The sequence below is a fragment of the Stegastes partitus genome, unplaced genomic scaffold (genome assembly GCF_000690725.1).
Source record: "Stegastes partitus isolate 25-593 unplaced genomic scaffold, Stegastes_partitus-1.0.2 Scaffold113, whole genome shotgun sequence".
NCBI classification, from domain to species: domain Eukaryota; kingdom Metazoa; phylum Chordata; class Actinopteri; family Pomacentridae; genus Stegastes; species Stegastes partitus.
In genome coordinates, this window is record NW_007577844.1 from 428,407 (window position 1) to 439,940 (window position 11,534).

Sequence of the window (11,534 nt, forward strand, 5' to 3'; positions counted from 1 at the left end):
AGAAATATATGTGTTGTAGTCCAAGCGGTTCCACTGACTGACTTCGAGCATGGCTGCTGTCAAAGAGCCTTTAAACTACGGCGGACTTGTTTCAGGGTTTTACAGGTACGGCTCAAGTCCTGAGCGAGAACGAGCTGCGTTACAAGACCACTGCAGGATGGACACGCTGGCTGCTTCCCTCCACATGGAACAGAACCGCACAGAGTCAGTGAGGCTGTGTCCAGAGCGGGCTTGACATCCTGGCTGGTCAGCTGGTCGGTGCAGCAGGAGAGTGGGCGAGCACAAAGGCAGCCTGGATCATGGAGGGAGCTACAACATCAATAGAATCACAGCAGAGTATAGAAACCATGTTTCTGTCAAAGATCAGAAATGACAGCGCGCCGTTTCTCTGACATGGATTTACAGACACCTCGTTAAGCAGGACACCAGTCACACAACTCGCGTTAATTAGCCAGAGCTGAGTAAATACGCTTATCATCACCACCGCCGCTGAAATCAACAGTCGCCATCTTAAACCTGCTGCAGCTTGTTAAGGCACTTCTAATTATGTCAGCTGCTCATGTTAAAGTGCTGCGAACACCTTAAAGGACAATAAAACTGCAGGAGTGAGACCTCAGAGCAGATCGTGAGGCTGAGGTAGCGATGAGCCGGTTGTTAGCGATCCTCAGAAACAACAGCTGAGAGAAATGATACGGCGGCGATGGTTTTTAACTGAAGTTTGATTTGAAATGTTAGAATCTAAAAGTCCGGCTTCAGTTCTGGGTCATACATTTAGGTCTCGATTGAGGATTTTAACATAAGATACCATCAAAATAACACAAAGAGGGCAGAACCAAGTCATTAAACTGTTGACAGTGCAGCTGGCTGCTTTGTTCCAAATTGTGATTTTGATGTGAAATTTCTTCTACTAGTCAAACTCAACAGCAGCTTCGCCTTGTTCTTTACTTGCCATCTTTATGTAGCGTTTATCAAGGTGAGGTCACTATTTATTCTAATTTATGCATAAAATCATTTATTCATGTGTGTTTTTGTTACTCTGACAACATTTAAAAGACTAATAAACAGACTAAAGCAAACGAGGTGGTTAAATAATTCACATTAAACCTTATTTCTAACCAGTTCTGCTCCTTGGTGATTCATTTACTCGTTTATGTTAAAGATGTTTGTTTATCACATGGTCTGAAATAACAGGGAGATGCACACATTCCTGCCAAACACAGACTCAGTGTCGATGTAGTTTCTCCCCGTAGACCCATTTGGAGCCAGGAGAGGATCCTCGGCCCGCTACCTGCTGCATTACTGGGTCCAGTGGAACCAGGATCCCACAGCAGATTACAAACTCATCCCATGTTCAGGGTTTTGTCAAAGTCAGTGTGTCACTGAAGCAGCAGAGCAGCTTCTAATAAAGGAGGACATCCTCATCAGGCTGCTCATCCAGAGGCACCATTTATTTACTTTACAGGATTCCTCACATTTCCTCCTGTTGCAGAAGCTACCTGGAGCTCATGATGTCAATCAGGCGGCCACATCAGCACCAGCCAACCGGCCCAACTAGCCGTGATTGCGGTCGCGCCCCACGTTCAGCCGTGATATTGGTTTGATGTGTTCCTCCCGCATGGCGGCGGCGGCGGCAGCGCTGACTGACACTAAATCCTGATGATGAATAACACTGCAGGCTCTCCAAACATAACATGAAATCAAAGCTGATGACAGGAAAATGAGCCAAATTCAAACTAAAGGTCTTCACAAAGTGGCAGCTCCCAAAGAAAAAAAAAAAAAAGCTGACATTTGACAAGCCGAGCCGTACACATGAAAGAAATATGTTCCCCGAGGGCGCCGCGACAAACAGCAATCCACCGACTGACAGATTTTCACTTTAAATTGAGTTGACAAGAAAAGCAGCGGCAGAAGCATAAGTGCATTCAGACTGTGGACGAGTTAATAAGGCGCTTTGTGATACACTTTTCTGTTGCGCTCTTTACGGACGCCATTCATCAACGTCACACACAGTTTATCTGGTCTGGGAGGGCCCGCGTTGCACCGTAAATCCAATTCCAATCACTTCCAGGCCTAAAATATGATGTAATTAAGGGAATGTGATCGGGGCCTGAGGGCTCATTGCAAAAAGAAAAAAGGGGGTCTTCAATTTCCCATCCTGCACCATGAGCGAGGACGGCCTGAAATTGTTTAATGCAGAGGATCAATTCCACGTGTCGCATTCCCTCGACACGCAGGATGCCTCGGCGCATGAACCCCCACGTGAGGGTTAAATGAGTTAAAACCAGGCCTATTAGACGCACACCCAGGGGCTTGATTCCTCTCTCAGGATGTCAATACGAGGCGCTTTACAGCACAGCAGATATAAACAGCCTATTTATAGACGGAGGCCTGTGATCAGCGGAACAAGTGTTTAATCGTGATTTAGTACCCCGAAAGCTTTTTAGAAACACACTGAAAACCATCGATTTCTTTTCGAGGGAGCTCACAGGAGTGGTGAGGATGAAACTCTGAGGGGCTCTTTTCATCAGTAATTCATTGATCCGCGATCAATATCAGAATCATTTTGGAAACGACCAACAGCTGGGGTCCGGCTGGACGTGAACCAGACGCCCCCAAGACTTGAAACTGGTCCTAAATCTGAACATTTTTTGGAGCTTTAGTGACTGAAAACGACTTCAATTGTCCATCCAGTATCTCTACACCTTAATCCTCACTGAGGCTGACTCAGGGTGGAGACACCTGGACAGGTAACCAGTCCATCACAGAGCCAGACAACCAAGCACACTCACATTACAGCCTAATTAGAATCGCTAATGAACCTCAGCATGTTTCTGGACTGTGGGAGGAAGCCGGAGAACCCGGAGAGAACCCACGCTACACGGGGAGAACATGGAGACTCCACGCAGAAGGTGTCCTCGAACCGGCGACCTTCGAGCTGCGAGGCAACGATGCCAACCACCGACTCCAATCAACCAGTCTGGAGACAAGTGGGGACCAGTTACCTCCTCAGAAAGCTGGACCCTGTTCTTCTCTGCCATCTGAACGGTCCACGCGTGCCCCTCTGTCGCTGCCTAATTGAGATTAAACCACTGCACTCATGTCAGGGAGATGAATGGAGGACTGTGGGACGTTTCTGAAATTAAATGGAACAAATTTTTTTCTATCAGCCTCTGGTCTCGCGCCAGCACGCAGGCTCAAATGAGAGGATCTGGCAGGGCTGCCGGTATTAACGACCCGGGCGGCGTTGTAAGGTTGAAAGCCACGGCGCTCACAAAAGAGATGGGCTTGGCTTCCTCTGGTATTACTCCAGCAGCAGAAACAGTGTGAAGGAGTATTGATGTAACCACTTCAAGGAGCTGTGTAATTCCAAAAAAAAAAAGAAGAAGAAGAAAAAGGAGGATGAGTCCTGTAGGAGGGAGATGAGATCCGTGGCATTCGTGTTTCAAAGCAACTGTCAAAATAAATCTCTAGGAATGGATTTCTGAAGCTTAGGCGAAGCTCTGTTCACAGCAGCTCTGACACTGGACGTGGATTGTTGTCCTGACCCTTTGAATCCCATTGAGCAGCTGCCACAGAGGGTTATATCCCACACTTTCCATTTTTACTTCTCCTTGAGCACTGAGCAGAGTCTGTCTGGCGGAGTGATGGAGCCCAGCGTGCTGACACTCATCCCTTTATGCAGAAACAGAGGCTGATGGATGTGACTGCTTCATGTTAAGTGACACGGATTAGCAGCCAGATAAATCTTTGTACTTAATATGAAGCTATAAAAGCGCACACAGCATTAGCACAATGCTTTCATCTACTTAGGATTAATTCCGTCTGGATCTCCTTTCTCTCTCCCTCACACACATAAATGCCAATAAGACGGACCCCAGCGCGGCTGCTCCTGATTGGGCATGATGAGGGGTACCAGGGGTACCAGGGGCTCCAGGCTAGCCGCGGCAGGTAGCAGCTAGCCAGCGACCCGCAAAGGGAACACGTTCAACGGCAAGTTTTAAATTCCACCGGACAGAGCTGTCAGCCCTCCCCACGAAGCGGCCGCAGCACAGGGGGCAGCAGAGGGGGCAGCAGAGGGGTACCAGCGGGTCAAATTCACCCACAGACCGCAGACGACGGACTTCGCGCGACTCAATTTCAAGTCCAAAAGCAGCGGAGAGCGCGGAGAGCACCTGGAGCCCGGAGGAGCCGCAGCAGCGCGTCCCCCAGCCCGGGTTATCTTTAAAAAACATTTTGGTTTCTGTGTTTTTTCTGTTCTTCCTTCACCTACCCGTGTCGTAGTCCGCGTCGCTGAAACTTGTCCTGGACGCCGGGGCTCCGCCGCTCCGAGCCGCTCCGGTCCTCCTCCGACGCTCTGCTCCGCGTCTCGCGACTGCACGCGGCGCTCGTGGAAGAGGAGAGGGAGGGGTGGAGGGGGGAGCGGAGGAGAGCGGAGCAGCCAATCAGCGGCCTCCTGACGGGAGGGATGGCAGCCAATCAGCGCGGGCCCGGGGTGATGCTGCTTCGTTCAAGCGACGTTCACTTCGCCTCCATCTGATGGCATCCGGGCTAAACCGGACCCGCGGCCCGGTTTAACGGGCCGGTTCTGAGCCAGACAGCCGGATCTGGTTGAAACGACGCCGTTAACCTTTCAGGAGCCTTTTAATCTTTCCAAGCCACTAAGTTCCTGTTCAGTCCTGCAAACTGATCTGCTGTATTGGAAGTTTTTTGGTTTATTTATTCAGTTATTAATAAAACCCGTGAATCTACGGAGCCCCGGAAGGGACATGGAGAGGGCAAAAAAAATAAAGATATCTGTTGCATTTCAGTCACATTACTTTCAGGCAGAACCGCATTTCATCAGCTGTCCTTTAAAGATAATTCAATCTGTAAAAAGAACCGGACCGGTGAGAATCTGGGACACAGAACAATTATCATAAAGGTAATTTAAACACCTGAAGCCACGTCTGGAGAAAAGAATGATGAAGCCTTGGAAGTCTGAGTTTCTGATGTTCATTTGCAGAGTCACGGAGGGAATATTCAGCCATTATATAAATATGTCTGCTGCTTGTTTCACTCATGATGTGTCTCCTAGCGTGTAAAGAAACTCTCTACATGGACGTGTTGCTCACTGGAGGGTCGTCACATGTCAGAGTTTGTGGTTATTTACCTAAACTCTGGTCTAAATAAGGAGCTCATTAAATGTCCCTCAGCATTTGGGGCTTCTGGAAAGTTTCCCACCTGATAATTCAGTCTAGATTAGATGATAGTTAGAAGCCCATCTTCATATGTTTGTACCGTAGGAGCTTTATTTGTTATCAGTCTTTAGCAGAAACAGTTGATGAGTTGATTGACACCAAGTTGATCTGCAACACTTCTAATCAGTTCAGTGTTTGTTTTATTTATTTATGCATCCATCCATCCGTCTGTCCATCCATCCATCCATCCATCCATCCATCCATCCATCCATCCATCCTTTGTTTTGTGTCCTGTGACCTCTGTATGACGTGTGGCCTTCATTACATCACACCAGAGCAGTTCCAGCTCCCATTTATTGTTTCCCCCCAACACACCTACACCCATGGAGCTGTACTTCCTGTTAGGGGTTACCGGGGGGATGCAGCCTATCCCACGGGTCACCGGTCCATCCCAGACCCAACACAGACAGACAGAAAACCACATCTGCTCACATCTACAGCCAATTTAGAGCCAACAAATCAGTCTCATCCTCAGCAAGTTTGACATTTTAAATTGATATATCGATTGATTAATTGGGAAAGTGATGGTGAGCCTGATGCATATTGAGAACGACTGCAGCTCTACGTCCTCCTCTGTATGTCTGTGGAGAGATGACTTCCTAATACCTCTGCAGAATAAGAGACGGGAGACAAATTCCTCGTCCTGCCTGTGCAGCGGTGCATTCACAGCTTCACAAGAACCCTCATTGTGCAGTCTGAGTTCAACCAATCAATCGGCTTTGTTCAGAATCTTTTTCAGCACAAAACGTCCTCTTTGGGTTTCCTGCAGTGTGGCGCCGCAACAAAGACATGAAATGGTTCTTTATTTTTTTTAAAACATTTTATTAATTTAAAAAAAAAAAAACAGCTAAGAAGAAATGAAGTTTTAAAGAGACGGGGATGGTAAGTAATGGAGGCTCCCAAATGGATTCAACCCCGAGACATCAGTGTTCTGTAGAAACAGGCTGATGAGCCAAAGCATGCTGCCTGATGTGCTGCTGGTCCTCCGCATGCTGCCAAAACAGCTCCAGCTCGCCGGGGCCTGGACTCTGAAAGACCCCCGAACAAGCCCTGTGGTTTCTGGCAAAGAGATATTTGCAGCACATCCTGCAAGTTGTAAGTTGGATCAGACTTGTTTCGCTCTGTTTTCATATTTATTTGGTCCATTGGCAGCAGCTAATCGACTGCTAGCAGTTAAAAGATGAGAACATCCAGGCTGGACGTGCTGGTGTGGGCAGTGGGGACATGTTGGGACCAGTGATGCTGAGAAACTGCTCCTCTGATGATAATGTGGATGTGAAATATCTGCTTGAAATCAGGGGACATGTGTCTGATATGAGTCCCTTTCATCCTCTTTGCCAAAACCCTGTTGCTTTCACTTCACACGACGCAACACGAGCGCCGACACTTTGGTTCAGGTGTTTTATTCTGGTAGCAGCTGACGTCGCCTCAAGCTGCTGGCAGGCGGAGACGAGCTGCAGAGGTCTGGAAAGATGGCTTTCTGTCTGACTCCACTCCTCCTGGTGTTGTGTTTAAATCATTATTAGAAAACTTTTAAACCAGCTAATGAATTTGAGGACATTTAGAATTTATAGCAGACGTGTGGATTCTGTCCTGTGTGACTTACTTTGGAGGATGTTTATGAACTGGGGCAAAGTGTGTGAACTTTTTTACAGTGACCTCATTTCCTGCATTAATAGGTCATAAAATGCAATTTGGTCTTCGTCCAAGTTTAAACCAGCAAAATGTGCAAAATGATCCTCTCTGTGTCTTTACTGAGCACATCCATAGAATATTCAGCGTTGAAACAAAGCAAAACCTTGGATTTAAAAACAGGTCAAACCTTAATAACTTCAAACAAGTGTTTCCAGAAGCTGCAGGCGATTCCCTCACAGAGCTGCATTAGCTCGTCCATATCACCAGGAGTGAATGGCTCTCACAGGCCACTCTGCTGGGTCGCTGTCCTGCTGCACCACTCCTTCTTTCAGCAGATAGCCGTCTTGGTAGCACCCTGGTGATAAAATTGGGAATTAGTTTCCAGCAGCATGATGGTGGGCCGTCCGAGCCCAGAGGCAGTAAAGCAGCTTCAGACCATGATGGTGCCACCACCGTGCTTCACCTCCCAAACAAATCAACTTCAGCTTCATCAGGCTTCACATTCCCACCACGCCTGTTCAGACGCCCTCATGTGGTCGACACATGAACAGAGATGCTAACCAGCTCTCATGACTCTTCAAAGCCCTTTGCTGTTGCTCTGGTTTACCTCACTGAGCGTGCTCTTTGGAATCATCGTCCTCCAGCCAGAGACACCACAGCGCTGAATCATCTCCATCTTTAAACAGTTTGACCAATCAATAGCTCTCGATGGTAACTCTTGACTCCAGTTAGCTTTTATTGACGCCGTTAGCCTCGAGGTTCACGCGTCTTATTCAGCCCACACTGTGAATATATGAATGATACGGACGATGAGTGCAGAGTTGAAACTTTCTGGGAGATCTGACGATGTTATCAGACAAATCTAACAGCTGCACAAATCTGGATCAGGCAATAAATAAATACTTGGTGGAGTGCTGTCAGGTTTTTCATACGGTCACATGGGTCAGTCTCCAGACTACAAGTCATTCATGCAAATATTCTTAATTTTGTCTTTTTAGCATCCCTGTGTTTGACTTTATATTATATTTACACTGCACCAACTGCCCTGTTAAGACACTTGATCCATATGTGTGCAACGTTTAGTGCTAAACATAGCTCATTTTGCCTCTCTACTCTATTTTTTCTTACTACACTTATATTGCTGTATTTCTACTTATTGTTTTATTGTACTTATTATTTATTAGGCTCTTTCTTTTAAAACAAACTGGTCCTGAGTACTAATTTGGTATCACCAACATGTGAATGTGAGCTGGCACGACAAATTAATCCCATATACCTCGCCTCTTTAATTTATAGTTGTGTTTGCTTGTTTTTCTTGCTGTCAGTTTGCTGCTGTGATGCTGCAAACTTCCTCCTTATGGGACTAATAAAGGATATTCTATTCTATTCTATTCTATTAAACCTCCCGTCACTGCTCAGCTGTTCCAAAACCTAAAAATTGAGCCAAGAGGAGCAAAACTTCAGATCACTTGAATGACAAAATGCTGTCGTTATTATGGAATTTATGTTCAGTGATGCGACAGAAACACTCCTCATCCCACCTCCAAACATAAACACATATCACTTTTTCCTGCCACTGCAGCACCATACGTCCTTCTCATTACTGCTTTAAGACAGACTGAGGAAAAACTGTGAACCCTATAGGTCCCTGTGCACGCTAATTGCCAAATGTAGCCCATCCTGGGTGTTTTATTTTGACTATCTGATCGGATGGGTGGCTGTCTGCTCGTGTAATTGTTTGGCGGCGAGATTAAACGATTAAAAACTTAGAAAATTGCATCTACTTTGGATTGTCAATGAAAGTGTTGCTGCAAAAAAAGGAAGAAGAAGAAAAAAAACACCCCAATTAAAAAGTTGCCAAACAGCATTTCAGCAGAGGAAGCTGAATTATTGAACCAGCAACAGTGCTTAACTCAACTTAAAGGATCCGTCAGCACAATGCGCACCGAATCTGTGAAGCCATCACTTCCCTGACACTAATGTACAGTGTTCCTGGACTGCTGTAATTAACACGGCACTATATTCTCTTTGCAGCCAATTACCCCACATGTTGGAGCTGCAAGCGTGAACAAGGGAGAGAAAAAAAAATCTGTCGGAGGTGACAAAAGCCACCTAATGGAAAAATCTGTTACTCCTACAACAGGCCTGCTCTATCAGTGGGAATCAATACGCCTTTCACCACAGAGATCTCAGCTGGACTGTGTTATCTAGGTAGGCTATACATCAGAGCGGAGCGCCGTTACTGCCCCCGCCCGCCGGTGCAGCCGCTCACTGATTACAAAGTCATACAGTGTCGACTTCCTCAAGCTTTACTTCAACCAGAAAGTATAATAGAAATGAAGAAAGAGGAGTGGAGGGGTAGGAGGGGGGGAAACTCTTTATTCAGACACAAAAGAAAGCTGACAGGCATTCATTTAAAGAAAAACAGGGTTGGTAACGAATGCACATATCGCAGGTTTCAGCCCCGTTTAGATCAGTCAGCAAAAATACAGATGCTCAGAAACTTTCCATTCCTCTGCACACCAGGTGCATCGATCAGCATCCAACTAAAGCTAGATAGAGAAGAGGGTGTTTCAAAACTCAGTACAAAAACACTACATTAGATCAGAGCAGTTCATCTCTCCATGGACTCGCATGTATCCAGCCTGCCTGTTTGTGAGCTGAGGGGTTTAAGAATTGTCGCTGTCCTCGCTGTCGTAGTATCTGTTCTTCTTGATCTGCTCCTCCACCGTCAGGGCCTCCAGGTCCTCGGCCCACAGAGGAGCGCCCTCCCCGGCCGCGCCGCTCTCCTCCGTCGCCCTCGCCTCCATCCCAAAATCCAAAAGGTCGTCCAGCGCCGACACCGGAGGCCTCTCCCCGGCAGACTGACTGAAGATGTCGGATTTGAAATCTGATAGCAGGCCGGAGCTGCTGGTGCTCAGGCCGGCGAAAATGTCCTCGAGGAAGCTTGATGTGCTAATCTTTGGCTCGGTGGCCTCGTGTTTGAAAGCGAACGCTCCCTCGGCTGTCTCTGTGAAGAAACGTGCGTCTGAATAGCAGTCTCTGGCTTCAGTACATTTGGCACCCGACGGCACAAAAGCATCCTCCCTCTGTGCCAGCTGCAGCACTTCACTTGGCATCCATTTTGGTTCTTTACAGGCATCATCTTGGGCAGAATCTGTTGATCTGCTCGTATCTGTCAACGGGAGGTTTTTTGCTTCCTCGTCCTCATTAAAGCCGTGAACCCAGGCTTCCTGGTCAAACAACGTCTGGGCGTTATTATTATTATTGTTGTTGTTGTTTGCATTCAGCGCCTGCCCCGCCGTCGCCTCCTCATCTATGAGCGTGACCTTTACCGCCTCGCCGTTGCTCAGGCTTTCATCATTTCCTTTATCCATCTCCTGCTTCTCAATCGCTGCACTTCCTACCTGCCCGTCGTGTCCATTTACCTTTGCTTCCTCCCTTCCTGCACTTTCCTCCCCGTTCCTCGGCGGCGCCCTGCCCTCCCCCTCTCCTCCGTCGCTGCCTTCGCTTTGTTCTTTCTGCTCCACTCCAGGATGCACTTCAGAGTCCATTTCAGAACCCACTTGTGCCGCAGCCTCAGAGCCGCTGTTTGACTCTTTGGTTTCTGTCGCCGGGTCGTCGCCGGCGGCTGCAGAGGAGGCCGGAGCCTCACACTCTGCTGGAGGCTCTTCAGGCCTGTTCTCTGCTGAACAGGTGCTCTGCTGCTCCCGCTCGGCTTCCTGGGGACCGTTTTGTGCTGGAACTGCTGGAGCACCGGTCTCTTCTAATGAAGGCTTCGCCGGCTGATTTAGGGGGTCATTATCCTGAGGCGAGCCCTCCTTCGGGGGCCATGACGGCTTAGCCAGCTTCAGCTCCTCCTCGATGGTGAAGGATTTCTTTGGAGAGTCTGCCTGGGGGGGCCACACCACTGAAATCTTGCTGGTGGGCTTTTTGTTCTCATCCACTGATTGTCTTGTGTCGCTGTCCTGAGCGGCTGCTGTGCTCTGAGCAGCAGCAAACCCAGAATCCATGACTTTCTTTTCAGGTGACGGTGACTTTACGGCTGCGTTCTGCTGGTTCTTGTTGTTCCAGAGTTCTTTGTGTGGTTTCTGTCCAAATCCCTCGTCGTAATTCCCTTTGGACTTGAACAGCTGCTTGTAGTGGGGCTTGCAGTACATTCGTCCATGGAGAGAGGCGTAGTTGCCGAGGCTGTTTTTAAAAGACAGACACGAGTTAAAACAGCGGGAAAAGACAACCAATAGGAATGCTTGTAGCTCTGTGAAGCGCCTCTACCTTAGTGTGCCTCTGCAGTGTTCACAGCGGAAGCAGCTTTTATGAAAGTTTTGTTTGTCTGCGATCAGCGACTCCATGGGGTACACCCTCTTCCGACACACCCGGCACAGCTCCGAGTCTGGAACTCGAATTCTCTGCAAAGGAGAGGACAAGAGTCAGACGTAAGGCCTGGAGGAAGATCCTCAGAATGCTTTTAGGTCATTTCCTGGAAAGAACAACGTAATCTGGGACGAAAATTAAGCTTCTCAATTAAAGTCTAACCCAGAAACGTGGCTGCTTCACATCATCCATGTGCTTCATTTGAGAGAAAAAAGAACGAATGCTAACTGTAAAGAAGTAATGGTGTGTTCTGAGCCTCTCTCTCTGCTCGCTAACGCTGTACCAACA

General features: G+C 47.8%; 1 protein-coding gene across 2 annotated transcripts in view; it reads right to left on the reverse strand.

Moving 5' to 3' along the window:
• Positions 1 to 10,971: 10,971 nt before the first annotated feature.
• The window catches only part of xirp2a (xin actin binding repeat containing 2a), a 54,492-nt gene continuing 53,929 nt past the window's right edge, over positions 10,972 to 11,534 (reverse strand). For both annotated transcript variants that reach the window (XM_008278030.1, XM_008278031.1), the window contains 2 exons: positions 11,148 to 11,281; positions 10,972 to 11,063 (listed from right to left, as the gene is read on the reverse strand). In XM_008278030.1, the coding sequence (XP_008276252.1) occupies positions 11,187 to 11,281 (95 nt within the window). In that variant the 3' untranslated portion in view covers positions 10,972 to 11,063; positions 11,148 to 11,186. The remainder of the gene's footprint in view (positions 11,064 to 11,147; positions 11,282 to 11,534) is intronic.